The following is a 20,953-nucleotide window of genomic DNA, read 5'->3' on the forward strand; positions in this document are numbered from 1 at the left end:
AAGACAATATTTTAACTGGATCTCATTAGATTGTACTGGTGTACCTAATATGACTGGCGAGTGTAATGCCTCATACCCGGCTTCAAGTTTAGCTTTCGAGCCTCACCTAAGTGTTGAATAGTCTTATTGATACCCAAAGAAGTGTGTCGATGCGAAACAATGGCTCAAGATAAATATTGTCTGTGGTCGTCAAAAGACACGGTGAATTATAAGGGTTAGTCAATAACAATAGCCTGTGGGTTGGAGTTTACAGACGTCAGTCAGAGGCGAAGTGTTTGAAAGCAGTGCGTCATTTCTTTTCCTCTCCGCACTAGATAGACTGGTTCTCTTTGTGCTGATGTACAATCATGTTCACCTTTGTAATTAAATGAGCTGTTTACCGTTTACCATTATAAAACAGCACGTATGTTCTGACGCGAAAGCTTTTGGTACACAACTAATATATCCGTGTGGGCGTGTATATTCCAGGTCTACGCTGTGGGCGGTTACGATGGCCAAAGCCGCCTGAGCAGTGTGGAGTGTTATGACTCCTTCTCAAACCGCTGGACAGAGGTGGCGCCCTTGAAGGAGGCGGTCAGCTCGCCGGCTGTGGCCAGCTGTGCCAGCAAGCTCTTTGTCATAGGAGGAGGGCCCGACGACAATACCTGTTCAGACAAGGTGGGAAACAGATGTCTCCCTGCTTCAAACACACACTCTCGGACAAATAGGGATGACAGCCACTGTGCCTTTTTATCACGTCCATCGTATATTGTCAGGAGTATACCTATCAGGTCACAAACTCTATAAAAGTCTGTGTTATGCCATTTTGATTTTTTCTTGTCATTTTATTATGCAATCTGGGTTTAGTTAGAGAATTAAAGGAAATTTATTGTAAAACAAAACAAAAAAAAAAACATGCTGCTCCGGCTGTACTTTGGACATCCCTGCTTTATAGATTGTCAGTATACACCTAACGAGCTGCCCATGGTATGTTTCAAATTCATATTTGCATCTCTTGACTGTATGTCCCAGGTCCAGTGTTATGATCCAGAGACGGACACTTGGCTCCTCCGAGCTAACATCCCCATCGCCAAGCGCTGCATCACCGCCGTATCACTCAACAACCTCGTGTACGTGTGCGGCGGTCTCACCAGGTCCGTATTCTGCTACGACCCTGCAGAGGACTACTGGATGCATGTGGTACATACATTTGCAAAACAGGTAGGACATATTTGTGGCCATTTTAATTACTATTGCCTAAAGCTTGTTTACCTTGAACGTCGTGGATGCATTTAGTACCTGGAGCGGTTCAGAATCATTTTTTTTTAATGTAATAACATGATGACAAAAATAGGAATAGATAAGGCTTGCGTGCCTGAAGGTAATTGCTATGTTCCTGCGCGTAGGAGAGTTGCGGCATGTCGGTGTGTAACGGTAAGATCTTCATCCTGGGTGGCCGGGGCGAAAACGGCGAAGCAACGGACACCATCATGTGTTATGACCCAGCAACAGGCATCATCACAGGGGTGGCTGCGATGCCCCGTTGCATCTCTTACCACGGCTGCGTAACCATTCATCGCTTCAATGACAAGTACCATAGGCCATGATCAGAAACGTGCATGCACTTAGAGTGTCTGAGTACGCACACATAAACACACAATTCATTGCATCACAAGCATCAGTCAGTTAATTTATTTTCTCACAGTATCATGTAGCAACATGCTCTGGGCAAACAAAACAAAATGAACATCAACAGTCAAACATGGCCAACATGCAACATTTTGTTGTTATTAACAGCAGGTTTCCTAGAAAGTGTCCAAAGAACATCAAATAATGTTGCATCAGTTTTTTGTTTTTTTTTTGGATGCAGCATCCCTAAAAAGTTATTATACACTTTCTATTTCCTGTTTTCTCCCTGTTTTGTTTCAGGTATCATTCGGACAGCTGAGGCTTTGTTTGTTTTTGGAAGCACATCATTTCCTTGCCCATGGATGATCGATTGACTTTGGAACAATGTTGCAAAATTGCCGCCTAGCTTTTCTGTCGCTTACTGCAGTTCAGCGCTAATTTCAGAAGCTGTATGGTGACGACACTGCTCCAATGCATCGTGCACTTTGTGCTATGCTTTGCAAGTTTCCCGAAACAGGATCTGTTTTTTTGATTAACCATGCAACGGGTGACCTGCTCTTTTGCCCGCCAATGAAGACGCCTTTAGCGGGGGCCAAGGAAAGTTAGCATTGATAGCGTAAAATGTACGATGCATAGGAACATGGTGATGGCTAAAGCTTCTCAAACGGGCTCTACACTGCCGTGGGGGACAAAAATACTTGTTGCCAGGTGGCAATTTCGAAACCCGCCTCTTTTGTCAATTGGTGAGCCCCCGGCCAAGGATCTGCTAAAAAAGAGTTCAAAGCGTAAACTGTCAAATTCTGATGGCCTCATCTCATGCTGAGTGATACCTGAAATTAAATTATAAAAGGGAAGTGTATTGTGACTTGTGGAACACCCTATAAATAAATAATGTAATGTGAAAAAAAAACTTTTTATTTATTTTTGAAGCTAGGTCAGACAAAAACAGCAATGCTAATTTTGTTTCCAATGTACTTTTTTTCTCAAAGTGCTGCCGAGTTAAAAAACAAAAACAAACAAAAAAAAACATAAAAAACAATTCGGTAAAAAAATACCCTACCGTTGAATAACAATGAAAATGACTATGTGTAGTATTTTTTTGACAGCCTGCACTAATGTGCTTCAAATCAGAAATATATTTCCCTTCACCTGCAGGAATGATAGAAAACAAAAACAGATAGTACCAAGTTATGGCAATACTATTCACTTCCCTTTTTAGATAATGAAATTGAACTCCTTCCATTTCTTCCATGTACATTTACCTTTGCCACTTTGATTCACCTCCATATTTCTATCTAAGCTTTATTTTGCAATGTTGTCATTCATATTCATCTTATTACTGGTATTTGTTATTAAGATTATTGTACGAACTAGAAGTTGTGTGTGCGTGTTGTGTTTTTTGTTGTTGTTGTTTTTTTTTTTTTAATTCTTGTGTATACGTTTAACCAAGTGTGTTCTGATTGTTTAATAGCGTAGTGGGCAAGTGGGTGGTGTTGTAGATATAAAGAGTGGCCTTTTTGTAGATCAAACTCTCATCTAGAGTGTGCTCTGAATATGGGATGTGCCTGTACAGACACGGTTGCTGCGTGCGCGACTTTTACAACGCAGTTTGGATGGTGTTAGCGATATATGGCCGCTCCATGTTAACGAATGCTGCTTACACCTTTGCATTAAACGACACAAGATGTAACTCGGGTTAACCGTAGATACCTCCGTGTGTGTTTGTGGGTTTGCAAGTGGGAGGACATGTTTGAAGCACTACCCCTGACTTGAGGTCAGTAAAAAAATTTTGTTTCCTTTTTTTACGATAGGTGTTGATAGACAAGATGTTGCTGTGAACTTTTTGTTTTTTCTTGTATTGAAATGGATCTTCTTCCTATAACTGAGAGCCCCAATTGTGCACTTTGATAGAATCATGTTAAAAAGATAAATTGACAAAAAAATATTTTCTTGATTGTTTTTTTTTTTATTTTTTTTTATTACTGTATCAGTAAATATTATTTGCTTTCACATGAAACATGGAGGGGATTGTGTCGGACGCCTCTGTTTGGCCATATCATGCCACGGTTCAGATATGACAAAGACACGAGAGGGCAAAGTTCAGTGAAAGGACTTTAGAAAGATTATAATGTGAGAGCTTTGCTTTTGTTCAACATTTTTAGTGAAGAGGACATGGACAAAACATAATCAATCCAGCAATCAGTTTTTATCAAAGGAGGAAAAGCATCACAGGAGGCCAACCAGCCGGTAGGATATCGGTAGCAGAGGCTGTTTGAGAAGAAGTGTGTGTATGTGTGTGTCTGGGATTTCACTGAGTATTTACTCAAATGCGATACAGCACTTCCTCCAGTGTTGATTACTTTCATACATGTTTGCTTTAATAAGATTTATACTCATTTTGTGTTTATATTTTGTTGTGGAATTGTGTGTTTTTGACCCCATGTGCAAAAGGTATCAAGATTTGAGCTATTTTTTAAGAATTTATGTACTTAAGTAGAAACCAACTTGGGTAAATTGGATTTGATTCTGATGTCACCTTGTGTAAAATAATGTGCCTTTAAAGAATAAACCAGCAAGGGAATATTGATTTTCTTTTTATATGAACCATCACAAATGTATGTGTGATGCTATATTTTAAAATGTTGTTTGTAAGGATTCAATACATTGTTTTTGCAATCGTTGACTTGTTTACAATATCAATAAAGTTTTTTTTTCTTTCTGTACAAAATACAGTCTACTTTCTTGTTGCTCTTTATCTTTAAAAGAATACATTTGGATCTTGAAGACATTCAGCCCCATTCATCCATTTTCAGTCCAAAACAGTCAATATAACAATTTATAATAAAACAAAGCCAGCCAAAGAGACGAAGGCTGAAGCCGCATCTAGTACAGTAATTAAAAAGACAGTTATTCATTACATGGTGAAAAAAATTATGAAAACATTAAGAAATTACCTTTATTAAAATAATGAGTTTGTGTGTGGTAAACCACAATACACATTCATTACTTGACAATATAATAAAAATAAATTCTCTTTTTTAAAGATAGTATGTCAAATGAAAGAAAACATACATTCACCTGTTAGAATAAGAACCACACAAAAGGCACCATACTCATTATTTATTACATCACAATCATAAAAATACATCAAAAATATGTCTTTATAAAGCGTGTATATAAAATCAAAACAAATACAAAATAAATTCAACAACTACAGTATATTCCCTGTTAAATTAGTATAAGACAAAAAGTTACACTAGTACAGCGTACATTATTTATTACAAACACCCGAATTTGTACAATAGCACCTTCTAGTGGAATTTGCGAAGAACTTCCAAGACTAGCTATCCGCAATTTAGCTTTCTTGCCCACATCGAGATTTAGCAATTCCCCCCCACACCCCCAAACACGAGTGTGAAAGATGGAAAGTGTAACAGTTAAACGGCCCGCAGCCATTGAATAAGAAGGAAGGCGCCGCAAAGGAACCTTCCTCCACACTCCAAGGCTTTAGAGTAAGTTTATATCGTAGCCTACAACGCGTTTGTGTCGTAAAACGCTGTGCTAGGTTTTGCTAGCATACTAGCACGGCGGTGCTACCTGCAAGAGCAACTACAATCAATTTGCCCAACTTTGAGCTGACGAGACATGGAAAGCGTGCTTTACGTTCACGTTTATAATGTGCCGCTGTGTACACTTCGTTGTGGAATTTCAGTCAAATCGGGACTAAACGTATGTGACATTGGAGCACCGGTATGATTTGTTTTAATTGAACACCTTTTTTTTTGGTGCTTCCTCAGGTGATAAAAAGAAAATCATGTCGGGAATTAAAAGGAAAATAGAAGATGGTGATCCCGACTACGAGGACGTTGCACTAGTCCAAAATAGTAAGCGAAACAAAGCTGCGGAGTTAAGTGGTAAGTTCTTTAAAGCCATACCTACACTGTACACCTGACTTTTGTCATGCATGTCTTGAGTAATTCGCTCTCGTTGCGTTTGAAAAAAATGTCGCCTGTCTCTCTTTATTAGCTCGAGATGCTACAGTCCAGAAGATAGAAGCCATAATCACTGAGCAGTTCTCCTTGGAGATGAAGAACAAAGAGCATGAAATAGATATTATTAGTCAGGTAAATACTCCTTGTATATTTTATGTTCTTTCCCTTTCTGCTTAACTTTGTTCCGGGGTCACCTCCCCATTTCTCCCCACCCTCTGCATCTTCTGCTTGAACTCTTTTCTTCACCACATCATGAATATCACTTTTGGTCTTCATCTTTGCCACCTACCTGACAGCTCGAGTTCCAGCATCCTTTTAACCATGCATCTTTTAATTTCATTATAAACATTTATAGGTGCATCTCTAGATTTATGATAAAAAAGCTCATATCTGCCAATCAAATGGTCAGGATCAACTATAGATGATGTCACCAAAATCTAAATCTTCTGTCTTCTGGTCATTGCCACAATCTCCAAACCATACAACATGGCAGGTGTCACTACCGCCCTACAAAGCTTTTCCTTTCGCTTCAGGTGGTTCTTTTCTGTCACCCCTGACACGGTCTTTTACCTTCTTTATTCTTCCTATATTCTCTACAGTCGAGATTGTCCAATCGTCTCTAATTCTCACAGAAAAAAAATAAAATATAGAGCGATCATCTTTTTGTTTTTTAGCGACTCAATGAAGCCCGAAGGATGATGGACAAGTTGAGAGCGTGCATAGTGGCCAATTTCTATGCCAATGCTGGGATGACAAAGCTCCAGGAGGTAATTTCCTCAATTTTTAAAATCCAGTCTGCAGTCAACTTTTTTTTTTCCACACCACAATGTTTCTTTGTATGTTTGTAGAGCTCAAAGAGTGACTCCGGAGCACTCAACCATCCAGCCATCCGCCGATTCCTGGAGTTTCCCTCTCGTTCCTCTTCCCCTCTCAACCAGGGTTCCGAGACGCCTTCTCTGGCCCAGTCCGAGTCTGAATCTCTCTCGCAGCATGGAGACAGTACTGAAAAGGATGCTGAGGGAGCATGGAGAGAGGACAGCAGCAAGCATGAACGGAGACCTGGTCGCAACACTGGAAAGGTGGATACATGTCTTTGATGTATTTTTATTGTTATGTGATGGTTAAGGGCGAAAGTTTTTTGGGAGGTTCAATTGTGTTACATCAACCGCTAAGCCATAGGAAACAGGAATCTGTCATTATTGTTTTGAGCTATTTGCCTGTGTAACCTATTGTTCGCCGAATAGCATAAGTGCTTTAGAAAGTTAGAATATATTCTTCCTATTATTTGTTGAAGGACACTTTTGGTGTGCCGACAAAGTTGGGAAATGAGCAGAGGATGACGTGCCACACCCTAAGCGATGAGGCTTCCAGACTCTACGCAAAGAAGACAATCGTCGTGGGAAATGTTTCCAAGTATGTGATTTGGTGAACTACACAGTCCTTAAGTTTCTCAGTTAGTGCACGTGCTTACAACGTAACGTTTCTCCCCACATCTCCTACGATATCACTTTTTATTTCAAAGGCTCCTCACATTGGCCCTCACATGCCAGTCACACGGTTGAAACGTCACCAATGCACTTGCTCACCCAAAATATTTTTCTTCACTCAGTAACTCACTCTTTTTACACCCAAAAAAGGACAAGGACATGGAATTTTTTTTAAATTAATGATCTCTATCTTGGTCTCATTTTTGTTTTTACATCACAAAAATCTGGCTTTTGTGCATGGGTGTTCAGACTTTGTATATCCGCTGCAATGTACAGACACAAATACGTATATAAACGCTTGAAGTTTCTATATATAAAAATTTTTACTGGATTTTTGACCCCCACCCCTTGTGCCCCCCCTGCCCCCACTCCCTCTTAGATACATTCCTCCTGATAAGCGGGAGGAGAACGACCAGTCGACTCATAAGTGGATGGTGTACGTCAGGGGCTCCAGGAAGGAGCCCAGCATCGACCACTTTGTCAAGAAAGTCTGGTTCTTCTTGCACCCCAGCTATAAACCCAATGACCTGGTGGAAGTCAGGTTAGTGCCGATCAGCGCTCGCTTGATGTTTTTTTTATTTATTTATTTATTCCTTTTTCAAGCGGTTGCCTCAGGCAGCTCAGGACGAAACATACTTGTTCCAATTAAGGTTTGCTGCCGCGTCACGCCCTTGTGTGTCTACAGGGAATACTGTGTTGCAATGTGAAATCATTATTCTGGGTCATTAGTTTGTGTCCCCCCCTCCCCCCTCAATTTTCCTAATCTCCCCAGCTAACCTGAAGGAACTAGGAAAACGAGATGCTTACTAAGAAATAGCCTCTGCGACAGTCAGGTGTTCATTGGAGGATCCCCTGCTATGAAAAAAATTAACACATCAGCAGAATCATGACGTTGGATGGTTATGTGGTACTTGATGATGAATGTATCTTCTCCATTCTCACAAGTTCAATTACAGCTCAGTGCTGTTCCACCACCAGCCTTTTCCCGTTTGACACTACAAACAAAAAAAGTCCACGCGGGCTGCGTGGGCGAGTGTTGTCACGCCGCTCAGTATGACTCAAAGTGGGCACACCTTCTCATGTACTTGTTGTGCAGTCACCGAAGAATAACATGCAAATTTAGGGCATGTCTAAACTCAAATGACGGAGCTTTGTAACAGGAGATCTGTGTCGCACACAAATATTCAGTGGAGCCTCTTTTGTTAAACGCCGGTTGGAGTTGTCCGAATGAGAATTCAACCCGGGTTTCCTGGAACACTCTGTTTGCGAAGTCAATGATGAAGTTCAAACGGTAGCCATCGTGTGTGAAGCGATGTGAGATGTCAAGTCAAAACTTGAATTTACCGTGGCAGAGATGTCAGCAATGCGATTTGTCTGCCACGCTGAACTCCATGCACTTTCAAATATTAGAATGATTCAGAAGTCATCCAGTGTTATGGAACAGGCTGCGTTGACTGAGATGGAAGTTCGTTCACACGATGAAAACGTTTTACTTAATTTTGAAGCACTCCCTCTATCAGACCTACGGAGCTGCTATGAGTCACCAGTGGACAAACATGTCAAATAACCACTCCCATTCACGTGTTCTGTGTGTTCCCCGGAGGTTCAGTCTCTTGGTAATGATGACTAAAAGTTCCAAGTAGAGAGCAGTGAGTCACGCAAAATTAAAAAAAAAGCAGTAATTATTTTAGAAAACAAAGGATTACATGATAGCTTTGTCATATGAGACACGAGATGCTTTTTGCATGAAAAGCACACCGCAGGCTTTTCTCTGTGTCCTTGTCATGTGTTTCAGATCAACTCAACCGAACTTTGGAATGAATACTTGCCGTTTGTTTGTCTTATGTCTTTATCACATGCTTTTGTTGTGGTGATTGATCTCGGGCAGACAAAATCACCTTGGGAATTTTGGAATGACTTGCAGAGTCACAATGCCACATCCGTTCACCCAAGAATACTCTGACATTGTCAATTGTTCAGTTAGAGACTATGGCGCACCTGATCTAGGTTGAGGATTTTATTGTCCATGTGGCTTTTTAATAAACGATCTATTTTCTATGCCAGCAATCGAAATCCAACTGGATTGTTCAGCTGATAAGGTTTTTCCCTTGCCATGGGACTGTGGAGCATAAGCTCTACTGTCTGATTCAAGTTTTCTGACACATGCAATGCTCCCTCTTGGCATCATTGCAGGAAATAGTATATGATGTAGTATTTAATAACAACAAAAAATAAATGAAGCATGTTTTTACAATTTGTACATTTGAATGACCTTGCTTCTATTCTCAGTGAGCCTCCATTTCATTTAACCCGTCGTGGGTGGGGTGAGTTTCCTGTCAGGATCCAGATCCACTTCAAAGACCATCGCAACAAACGTATCGACATCATCCATCAATTGAAAGTAAGTCCATGTCATCGTTAAATTCATAAATGAGATTTGACCTTCTTAACTCATTCAGTACCAGCCAATTCTAGACCAAATTTGAAAAGACGTTGAAAAACGTCTTTGGGAGTGAATGAGTTTTAAGTGGGCTGATTGTCTTTGTGTTTTATTTTCTTGCAGCTTGACCGAACTTACACTGGGCTGCAAACACTGGGGGCAGAGACGGTAAGATCAACGTATTTTTTTCATAATGTTTATTTGATTCAGAAACTATTTACCGGCTATTTTTTGTTCCAGGTGGTGGATGTGGAGCTCCAAAGGAATTCTCTTGGTGAAGAATTTCCATTGCAGCCATCTTCCTCCAAGGTGACCCACAGAGCGAACAGCCCAATGACGGTCACCTCTCAGCCTTGCGGACATTCCAGTCCGCCCATCTCGTATGATTCCAGTTTGGACAAAGGTAACCCTAAATGAACATTGATTCAATATAATAAGTAATCATCCCACATCTTCCAAAGCCTATAAAAATACAAACATGAAATTCTTTCTTTGAACTTTGTCCCAGCTTCAGTCAAAGCAGAGACGGGCAGGTCAGCGGGGGGTCACCGCTCAAGCCTCACAGCGGGGGAACGCACACCGACACGACCTAAAGCCAGTGACAGGATCACTCTGGGTTGCCACGGCAACTCGGCCTTCCAGCCCATTACGGCAAGCTGCAAGATTGTTCCCCAAGGACAACCGCCGAGCCCCGCTGAGTCACCTGGGAAGACGTTCCAACCGATAACCATGAGCTGCAAAATAGTCTCAGGTACCTGCCGTCACCTGGTGGTCATTTCCTTCACCGACAAGGGGAATGGGTGGAGATGGTTTCTGATTCTGCTCCACTTTAAATGTCAAGCTTGGAAACAACTTAACTGATTAACTGACGATTTTTCTCTTTTGTAAAGTTGAACAAATACTAAAGGACAAAGTGACGTAAAACAGTCAAATGTTCGACATGTAACACATCTTTCCTGTTGGAAGTATAAATGGATCAAAAAAATATATATCATTTTAAAAATTAATCAGTCGATTAATCGGTTATCGGGATTTTATTCTGCCAAAGGTCGGGCCCTAATTTTGTGTACATGTCATCTTTACTGTACATTGTAGCCGCAATTAAATCAACCCCATGTCATATCTGGGGCTTTGCAATTAATTACACACCATCAAAAAATGGTATATCCAAACAGCTGGTCCATTGCGCTCTCTCCGTCGCACAGGTTCTCCAATCTCCACGCCAAGCCACTCACCGCTGCCTCGCACGCCCACCTCCTCCACTCCTGTCCACAGCAAACAGAGTTCGTCCTCGGTGCTCAACAACCCTTACGTTATCGTGGACAAGCCGGGCCAAGTGACCGGTGTGGCGTCCTCGTCGGCCGCCTCCGCAGGTAAGCGCGTCACTTCCTGCTTGCTGTGAAGTAAACCCACAGAAGCGGTGTCTGGCCGCCCACACACCCAAGTTAAAAATGGCCGTGTTTTACTGTGCTCTAAGGCAGAACATTTGGTAACTATGACCCTCCAGTGTCCCTTTTTTCTTTCCCCTTTTTATCTCTGTACATCCTCTGTCCTCTTTCACCATCACAAATTTAGACTGCAAGCACTCCCACTCTTTTTTTTTTTTTTTTCCATGCCTCGTTGCAACCGTTGCCATTCGAAAAGTGTGATGAGGCAGCAGGACGGATGCGGGATGAGTGGTTGCCATGGTGACCGGATTGTGTTTCATCTGAGGAGGATGGTGAAAATTGGAAACATATTCAGTATTCCTCGCCTGCTGACAAAGATGTGTAGTTTTTAGCCGATACGCTATATTCTCACCAACACGTCCGCCTTGCAACGAACTTGAAAATTCTTTCACCAAGATAGCTCCCCCCCCCCCCCAAAAGCTTGTGTGGCTGATGTGGGTGTTGCGAAACTTAATGCCGTAGGTGAGGATATAACAACACCAGCTCAAAGATGCTCTATCAGGAAAATGCACTCTTGACAACATAGTTGGCTAAAAGTCTTTGAAGCAGATGTCAGGAACTGCATCCTCTGCCATGGCTCTCATGACTTCGTCCGTTTATGTGGACATTACTCCGCAGGAAGTCCCTCGGCCAAACAATCTGCTGCTCAGGGAACCCGCTCTCCAGCTCCCAAAGTTCACACAGGCACGTTCCTCTCATCTGGAATGAAAGTGAGTTGAATATTGATTGTTTTAAGAATGTTGGGACCTTAAATTCACCCCATACATTCATTTGTCAAACAGTCTTACCATAGCTTTATTTTTTTGTCTTTTCTTTCAATTCTTATTCATGTATTTTTTTTTTTTTATTCAAGCAGTCTAAGTCAATGTTTCTTAACCATAATTGAGCCAAGGCTCAATCACCGTCTTCCAAATTATTATGCACATGATGTTTTTTTTTCTCTATGTTCATTCATCTATGCACATCTCATATGAAAGCAAATGAAACATCGTATAGATAGACTGTTTAGAAAAATCTGAGAAAAACAACACTTTTAAAATTCAGGTTTTACCCCAGCAACATGAAACTCAGATCAAGTCAAATGCGAGACTTGATTTTTATGTCTTTGTGATATCTTACTAGAGGTCTAAAAATTGCAACCCGTAGAATGGGTACACCTAAATGCTTCCTGCATGTGTTTCCTTACAGGTTATCATTAAGCAAGAGCCAGGGGAAGTATCAACACAGCAGCAGCAGCAGCAACAGCAGATGGCTTCGACAGTAACTACCCAACAGCAACCAGCTGCCACAGCGTCACATCAATTTGTTTCAGTCAAAGGAGGACACATGATCTCCATGTCAGCTCAGAAACAGACGGGAGGAGGTTCAGGGGCTGCAACAAACAAGGTCGGTCTGTCTTACAAGGTCATTTTAGTGTCACCCAAAAAGTTGGGGGTATCGGGCATTTGGGTCAAATATCAGGATGTACCAAAAATCTCCTATAGCCTTTACAGGTCACCTTTTACAATTTTCACCCTCTGAGTAGAAGGAGGGCAAGCACCTGAATGGTAAAATTTACACCCAGTGTTTCATGCATGAATCAACCAATAAATGTGTTAGTTTAATTCACATTGATATTGAAACAATCTTTTTTTTATCATCCTGTACACATTTTGACATCAAACACCAAGATGAGGCCAAACTAAGTATCAACAATACTTTGCTCCAACCCTTTTCAGCAGCAAGTGGTCACTGAGTTTAGTGTCTCACAGTGTAATCAGCAGGTTGTAACGGAGAGACTGGAAGAGCCACAGAAAGGTATCGAAGTGGACTTCCTTGGAAATGTATTGTGTCAATACATGGTTAGTGAACACTGTCTCCCCAAAAAGTACTGAAACATTGATTTGGACATTCAAAAGTTTAACGGTCAAATTAAATTCATCTGTAATGGTCAGAGCACATTTCATGTTTATCCTGGAATTTTACCCAAAAGCTGAATATCCCTGTATACACAGTATATGGTATACATTATGTTGTTGGACGCTCATGTGGAACTCTTCCTGTGACTAGATGTTAGGTATTCCAGTGAGTTCAACGCTGCAGTCTGCAGTGAAGCAGGTGGCCATCAGCAGTGGGCAGATTCTGGTTGCCAAGGGGAACCCCTCCGTCTCTAAGGTGGTGGGTGGGAAGCAGGTTTTGGCACAGGGGGTAGCAAAAGCCATAGTCAGCGGAACGAGTGGCATCTCCGGTCAACAGGTTACCGCCAAGGCAGGCGGGGGTTCAGGTGGCAAGACTGGAGGTCAGAGTTCACTCTGGTGCACAAATTCCCTCTTCGGTTTATCACCGTGTGTGAATCGTCTTCTGCGTATTTTGCATGTAGTGATGGCTACTCTTCAACTGCCTGCTAACAACCTGGCTAATCTTGCCAATTTGCCTCCGGGCACGAAGCTCTACCTTACCACCAACAGCAAGAACCCCTCAGGGAAGGGCAAGCTGCTTCTCATCCCACAGGGAGCCATCCTCCGAGCCTCCAATGCAGGTTAGACACCATTTGTCCTATTTTTACTGCTGTGCAATGCAGAAATTTACAACATCGCCTTAGTTTTGTTACTCACGTTCTCCTACAAGTTTGTGATAAATAGTGTTTTGAAGCGACACACTATGGTGTTCGTTTCCCATTGCAGATGTGAGACACTTCTCTCTCATTGAGAATTAATTTTCTCAGCTGATGAAACTCAAGAGTTTGTTCCTGAAATCTTGTGCAATTCTTCACTTTTATTCAACCGGACTACTGATTAGGCAAGCCCCGCTGTTAGGATTCAATGCAAGAACTTTTTCAGATTCTACTTTTACAATATCTCAGGCAACATTATCGTTCTGACGATTTATATTTTTTGATTGGATCATCATAGCTAAATCATGACTTACGCAGTCATTCTAAATATGGCGAAGAAAGCTGATTCTTTCTGTATGGTTTTATCATGTACAAAGTAAGTTCTGTAAGTTTTTTTTTTTTTTTTTAATGAATGTTTCAAAAGTAATGCCAGGTCAACTACAAAGTGCAAGTTCATGAAAAGGACGAGAGAACAATGGGCACAGCAACAGCCAGATCAACAACAGTAATGCTCTCATGATGACATCAATCTAAAATTGCTGAGTCAGTATCCAGGGTTAGCATCCTGGCCAAAAGCATTTTACCCTGACATTTCCTACATGCCCTCCGCCCCTGTATTAAATCAGTCACTGTTAGTCAAGGTTAGACCAGTTATCCTTGAGGAAACAACTTCCCGACCGCTTCTACTGGGTATTTTGGTGGCAGCTCCAGATTCAGATAGCTTTTCATTTCCCCTGGACTTTGAGTCATCCGTGATCTGTTCACCCCCCCCCCCTCCCCATTGCAAACTAGAGGCTTCACACTGCACAAGAAAGAAAGAAAAAAGTTTTTGATGAAAAGTATTGGGACAATTCTCAACGAGATTTGTGCCTGGTGTGTCCCTGTCTAATTAAGGTCAGCAGTCTCAGAGCAGCTCGTCAGCGGGCGCAGGGGGCACGCAGACTTCTTCAACTTCCTCATCCAGCAGTTTGCCTTCCAACCTGTCATACACATCATACATCCTGAAACAGACCCCTCAGGTGGGTACAATTATTATGCAAACTTTAGACATGTTACATACTATGCTCAACGGTACTATTCCATTTTATATTTGAATCAAACGTGTTGGGAGACTCATTCTATGAATGTCTGACATCTTTTAGATACTGCAGGTAGGGATGTGCTTTTAATACAGTGGCAGGACATGCAACATTCATTTCCATCCTCTCTGATATTTTATTCTAGTCCATGGATGGAGACTTTCTAAATCCTTGAAGCAGCACTTAACCAGTAGCCACTTTTAGAACTGTTTTAGAACAGTGCTACCTTTGCATTGAGCCATCAAATCCACAGTTCACAGATCTCAGAACTGCTATCGGCTCAGTCAGTGGGCTGAGGAAACGTATCACTTATTGATAACAAAACGATGTTTTTGGTGCCTTCGCATGTCTATTTTTAGGGCACATTTCTAGTGGGCCAGTCATCTCACGGGTCAGGGAAGCAGGGGAGTTCTGGTGCGGCGGCACATGCTACGTCATCTCCATCGACCGCTCCTCAGCAGGCCATCAGAGTCACAGCTGGACAGAAAGCTGCCATTCTGGCTCAGGTCGGAAACTCCTCTCTACCTTCTTGATCGCGGTCAAAACTTTTGTTGCATCTACCTTCCCTCCTTATTAAACTGAATGTGTAAAGTACAGGATATAATGAACCCCCATTTATCACAGAGGATATTTTCTGACCCACACACAAAGTGACACATAAAACACAGACAGAGAGAGAGAGAGAGAGAGAGAGAGAGAGAGAGAGAGAGAGAGAAAGACCCCCCAAAAAATCTGTGAGGTAGCAGGAGAGCCCTTGACTGCAGGAAAACGTAATATTTGTGTTACAACAAACATCAGATGGTTGGCGGTTCCCAGAGCGCTCAAGTGAAGTTATCGGACGGCTCTGTGAAGACGGTGACCACAGCAGGCCACTTGTCCAAGCCCGGGATGACTACACTGAGAATGACCGGCGGCGTCATCACTGCCGCTAGCTCCACTCCCACCTCAGTCAGCACTGTGGCAGCTGGCAACCAGCAGCAGGTTAGTTTCTTGCGTCGTTTCCTTTCTTCCACTTGCATCAGCAAGCAACAGGCACAGTCAAAGTGCAGATATATGAAGTGACATGCTTGAATTTGAAAAAAACAAAAAGAAAGAAAGAAAAATGTAATTCCCTTCTGGAAGTGCAGAAATTGTTCATGTGTGAAAAGCCGGGTTGTGGTGATTCAACATGAGCAAATGGAAAGACTTCATTAACTTAAAATCTAAAGCCAGCACCAAGTCCCAGTGGCTTCGGCACAAAAGAAACACTTTCTGATACACAAAAGGATCACTCAGCAGCTCTTTCCTTTTGGCATAGTTAATGAAATTGTGTAAACTCTCTGAGACGAATGAACAAATGCTTTCTGTGTTTGATGCAGGCTTCTGATGGTCCGAAGTCTGCCTCGCAGTACCACTCTCTCCTAATGGCAGCCAATCAAGCAGCGGTGATCAACGCGGCTAAGAGCGCCAGTGCTGCAGCAGGCGGCGGTTTGTCCAAGACCGCCATGGCCACCTTAGTCAAAGGTGCCGCAAACTCTGCCGCACTGGCCAAAAGTGCTCCTGGTTCAGCTGCTGCTCCGGTAAACGTCACCAAAGGCGTTGCCAGCATGCCTGTTGTCAGCATGGCAAAGGGCGCGGGTGCTGTGGTGCCGAAAAGCGGGAGCGCGTCACTGGTCACCGCCGCATCACTGGTCAGTGGGATGGCGACGGGAGGAGGAAAGACTACTTCAACCATATCAGGTAGGCTGAAATGAGCTCCCTAAATATGATCATGTTGATATCACCAAAGTGCTTTTCGTATGAAAACAGGCATGCTGAAAATCCACTCTGGAGGTTCCAACTCACAGCAGACCGTCTTGACAATCCCTGCTAACCAGTTCAAGCAGCTTGGGGTGGCCAGTGGGTCAGGACCAATGCAGACTATACTCATGCCTCTTAGCAAAGGTAAGATGCCTTCTGAAAGTGAGTTTTACGTACACGCTTCCTCAAAGGCTTCTTCTGGAAATGTTTTTGTCTTCCACTAACACTTCCAATTCCATCACTTGATACTTCATTTTGCACTCGGCGATGTGTTACATCATCAAAACATGTCAGAGCTTCCCAAAGCACAAAACACTCTTTCAATGACAGCCGTTATTCCCTCCTTCACACCGGTTGCCAACAGCAAATGTCCCTGTCATCTGATACAAAAGAATAGTGCCCGGTCATGTGTGTGTTGTACTATCACAACATTAAGTTAAATGGGATGCAGTAAAATTCAACATCATAACAAATTTCAACCACAACAGTAAATATACGCTGAAATTATATGGCTGAATATTTCTGTAAATATCCTACTACATCCTGTACTCCAGACTTATCAATGTTAGAGAAGGTGTGTTCGATGAATGACACTTGCTTTTCCATTGCCACAGTGAAGACGGAGCCGTGTGCTGGCACAGCAGTTACAGCCGGTCCGTCACCCCCGGGCCCCATCCCCACATCTGTCCACGTTCTGTCTGCAGCTACCACGGTCAAGCAGGAGCAAGGCGCAGATCATTCTACGCATGACCTCATCAAGTATGGATGGCTGCTGCTTCTGTTACACTCACAGTGAATTAAAAAAAATCAGATATAAAATAAATGTCTGTGTACATGCATGCATGTACACATCAGAATGGAAAAGATGATCTCTACTAATGAGTCAATAATGAATTGCTCTTTCCTCAGCACGGAGCACATAGAGACCATGATGCAGCTGCTGACAGCTGTGGTCAAGAAGTTCCCGCTCATTGTGCCAGATAAGTGTAAGTGAGCGTTAACATTTGGCTGAATTAGACGCTGCGCACGAAATATGCAAACGGCTAGGGCGGTCATTCGAGTTGACATTTGAGTCTACGTTTCTTCCCATTTAGCTGAAGACTCGCATCCGTTCTGTGCCTCTTCAACAGAACAGTATTATTCTTGGAATATTGGAAAACGGAGGGCATCAGAGGTAAGTTGCTATTTTCCAGCCTGGTCATTTTCCAATGATTTTGCAATCCCTTACTTAAACCCTGCAGCACCTACAGCTTAGTAAACAGCAGTTTCTAATAAAGCAGGAACTGAACCATGTCATATTTTAGGGTCATTCCACCATTTGCCACGCCGCACACCCTGAGTCAGCTCGCTTTCTGCTTGCGTCATGTCTTCACATCTACTCAGATGTGTGTATCTGCCTTGCCTCTTAATTGTTTCATCGATCCCATGCTGTAGCACTCTCTGCCTCCGAAAATGCCTTTCACACGAGCCCAGAAGGGAATATTTAATTGACAAATTTACTTAAAATGTACTCAGAGCGCATCCTCAGCAGGTCAAGGCAAAGTTCACGGAATAGATTAAATGTTGCCGTTCATAAATGTTGATGAATAAATGTTTTTTTTTTAATTCAAACAGTTTGCTTGTTTGTACAGAAAAAATGCAAATAAAAGATTTTAATTTCATTCTCCAAATACAAAAGAAAAAAATATTGGGGCGTGATGTCATATTCTGTTTAATTTAATATGTTTATGGCTTTAAAGTAAATTTTGCACAGAATACAAATTCTTTGAGATGCTTAAAAACAGCTATAAAGTACTAGAAAAGCTTTAAATTTGAATTATTTGTTTGAATGAACCCATGATGGATGCTCTAGTTAATTGTCGGTCAAAACTTTGAATTGCAATTTAAAATAAATAAGATGTACACTGCACATATGTCTGTTCGTAGCTTCAGCGAGCGGTGGCCGTCAAGCGAACCATCCAGAATGTGTTGGATCACGCACCTCGCCTCCAGGCTCTGACGCCCCCAAAGACCAGAGAGGTAGTTCAGTGGTGTCGGCAAAGGGGCTACACCCCGCCCGACCCTGAACCCCAGCACAAGAATGACGACGAGTCCATAGAGGACGTCCTCACGCAGATTGACAGCGAGCCAGGTATGTGTGCCTGGAATGTATTTGTTGCTTCTCTGTCTTTTTTTTAAATAATTTCAACAGTGCATATACCATGAACTGGGAAGCCTTTTTATGTTTAAAACAACTGGGTTAGAGCATTTATACGAGGGAATCTATCCGCAGAGTGTCCCACCACGCTGAGCAGCAGTGACGAACTGGTGCTGCGGTTGGAGCAGATGCAAGCCCTCCTGAAGACCGAACCGGAGGAGGCCGACGACGAGATCATAGACATCGTCACTGTGACACCGCCGCCAAAACTCAAGGTCAAGGAGGAGGAGCCGGAGGCCGACACGGAGCCCAAGTTCTTCTTGGGGCCTTGCATGGCGGCCCAGTTTGTCGATGAAGCAGCTCAGCAGGTTCGGAACATCTTGAACTGAAAACTGTTTCTCTCAGCGTGAAACGTCGAGCTAAATCGACAATGCCGTGAGCCTTTTCCGACTTACATACACGGGAGAATATAACCGAAAGACCTGAATTTATCTCTCTCAGATTGGGATCACCTTCCAGCCAGTGGAGGTGGAGAAGAACCTCTTTGCTCCGGTGATCGAAGACATGATTGTGAAGGTCAGTCACATGTTACTGCAGAGCCTCCATTTTCCTGCACTCTACTCGGATTGAAGAGATGAATTATACAGTGTGCCCCCCCACAGTGCTGCACGCTTCACCTTGTGCTTTGCAGAGCCGTGTGTTCTTTCTTCTCGTGACTTAACGCGTGTGGATGTGTTTGTACACTGCAGGCAACACAGCAGTTGGCCAGTGACATCCTGAGAGAAGCTCTGGCTGGTGCCTTCGCCAAATCCCCTCACAACAGGTCAGTTCAAGTATAACACGCAACCTGCTCCATCCTCCATGTGCAGGACGTGTCGTATTCTGAATGCGTTAATGTGGTTCCGAATTTTTTTTTTTACTTATTAGTATTTTTTTATATTTTAAAAGAGCTCTCAGCTGTCTTCATGAAACAGTATTGCTGTGACACTTTCATCAAAATGTCCCAAGAAACAAGAAATAATCAGATTTACATGAGCCATAGCTTGGGGATCTTGCAAAACCGCTTATTTTCCAGGGCTCCAAGAGAAATCACAGCCATGAACATCCACCAAGCCATCTGTAGCATCCCAACCTGTGACTTCCTCACCAATGCGCACATGGGCTACCTGGCCAAGGACAACTGAGGCCGGACACAAACCGGGACCTCGCCAAGATGACATGTACTGAACACTAACAACGAAGAGGTAGTCTGCCGAATCCCACATTCCCGCCACAAAGGTCCTCTCCCTTAATGATCTCATTGACTTGATCACTGAAGGGCTTACCACCTCGCTGCTCCTCGACGCCACAGCAGTGCTCCCGGTGGAGTCAAGTGGCTCTTTTTGTTTTCCACGGATAGTTGCACTCTCACTTACCTCATCACCAGATTATTTTTGTAGAATGAAATGAATGAATTTCCTGTCACAAAGCCTGCTCACGGAAACGAAGCCCGGGCCAACGCAGCCATCGACTGACACTACTTTATGGATTCCAATTCTGATTATTCACCTTCCTAGTCCGTGCCCTCCCTTGAACACGGATGGGAAAGCAAATCTGCTGTTGCCGTGGTAACCAAGGATCCGCCATGAGGAGCATCCTTTCATGTAGTACTGTATGCCGTGTTACCCTGCGGTGGTAATTATGCTCACGCGATTGTGCGGGTTTTATTCACGTGCCGCGTTCCAAACCTTTTCATTCCCAACATGAGCGCATAAATTGCTATGGTTCCTAATCTGTTGACCTAATTATTTTTACGACGGTGTGTGTTGTAGTCACCAATCTCAGTATTTATATCAGTCAACTCATGTTGTACGCTCTTTGTGATCAATGTGAAATAGATGCGGTTTGCAAGTCTGTTTTATATTTTTATCCAGGATCATACGCTGACAACGGTGTGTGTGAGTGGGTGCATGTGTGAGGTCCGTGAACGTGTCATCGACAAATACTGTGTTAGTAATGACGTTTAGTCTACAACTTTGCATTTTGTGTGAGTGTCTTACTGAACAAGTGTTGGTCTGAGTGGATGTTGAGGCTATTGAACCAAACGAGAGTAGACAATACCCCCCAATGTTGTTTTTTTCATGTTTCAGTGAAAACCAAAAAATATGATCAATATTCTTGTAATAAAAAACAACAAAGCCCAAGCAAGTCTCGTCAAATTCAGACACACCAAAAAATTGCCCACACTGCACATCTTTTTCCTACTAACACACACGCACACACTTCATTTCAGGTTACTTTAATTGCAGGGAAAAAGTTTGGACATGATTTATTATTTTCACTTTTTTTTTTTTTTATATCGCAGAAACTTGTGGTTTTTTTTTTCCAATCACTGTATGGCTTTAATAACT

The 20,953-nt window shown here is 42.6% G+C and overlaps 2 protein-coding genes and 1 long non-coding RNA gene across 4 annotated transcripts in view; 2 read left to right on the forward strand and 1 right to left on the reverse strand.

Annotated features, from left to right (window-relative positions):
* Positions 1-2,518, forward strand: part of klhl24a (kelch-like family member 24a) — a 16,633-nt gene extending 14,115 nt beyond the window's left edge. The window contains exons 6-8 of the mRNA XM_019883708.1: positions 469-657; positions 1,012-1,200; positions 1,386-2,518. Of these exons, the coding sequence (XP_019739267.1) occupies positions 469-657; positions 1,012-1,200; positions 1,386-1,586 (579 nt within the window). The 3' untranslated portion in view covers positions 1,587-2,518. The remainder of the gene's footprint in view (positions 1-468; positions 658-1,011; positions 1,201-1,385) is intronic.
* Positions 2,519-4,963: 2,445 nt separating this feature from the next.
* Positions 4,964-20,052, forward strand: yeats2 (YEATS domain containing 2). Of its 2 annotated transcripts, none has more exons than XM_019883830.1 (29): positions 4,964-5,120; positions 5,406-5,522; positions 5,635-5,732; positions 6,275-6,367; positions 6,449-6,679; positions 6,895-7,013; positions 7,467-7,628; positions 9,377-9,488; positions 9,651-9,695; positions 9,768-9,930; positions 10,036-10,278; positions 10,733-10,900; positions 11,594-11,685; positions 12,164-12,361; positions 13,025-13,253; positions 13,335-13,493; positions 14,463-14,587; positions 15,007-15,153; positions 15,446-15,628; positions 16,006-16,366; positions 16,436-16,570; positions 17,041-17,185; positions 17,336-17,412; positions 17,521-17,600; positions 18,353-18,557; positions 18,699-18,931; positions 19,065-19,139; positions 19,313-19,386; positions 19,639-20,052. In XM_019883830.1, exons 2-29 carry the CDS (start codon positions 5,423-5,425, stop codon positions 19,745-19,747), a joined length of 4,161 nt encoding a protein of 1,386 aa, XP_019739389.1. In that variant the 5' UTR covers positions 4,964-5,120; positions 5,406-5,422; the 3' UTR covers positions 19,748-20,052. The 2 variants fall into 2 exon arrangements, with proteins under 2 accessions (XP_019739389.1, XP_019739390.1); XM_019883831.1 differs by having other exon boundaries at positions 10,042-10,278.
* On the reverse strand, positions 6,527-9,059 carry LOC109524171 (uncharacterized). The gene is made up of 3 exons (XR_002169916.1): positions 8,432-9,059; positions 7,895-7,939; positions 6,527-6,614 (listed from the first exon to the last, which is right to left on the reverse strand). It is a non-coding gene; the product is annotated as an uncharacterized LOC109524171 (long non-coding RNA).
* Positions 20,053-20,953: the final 901 nt, after the last annotated feature.

The sequence above is a fragment of the Hippocampus comes genome, unplaced genomic scaffold (assembly GCF_001891065.2).
Source record: "Hippocampus comes isolate QL1 unplaced genomic scaffold, H_comes_QL1_v1.1 scaffold159, whole genome shotgun sequence".
NCBI lineage: Eukaryota > Metazoa > Chordata > Actinopteri > Syngnathiformes > Syngnathidae > Hippocampus > Hippocampus comes.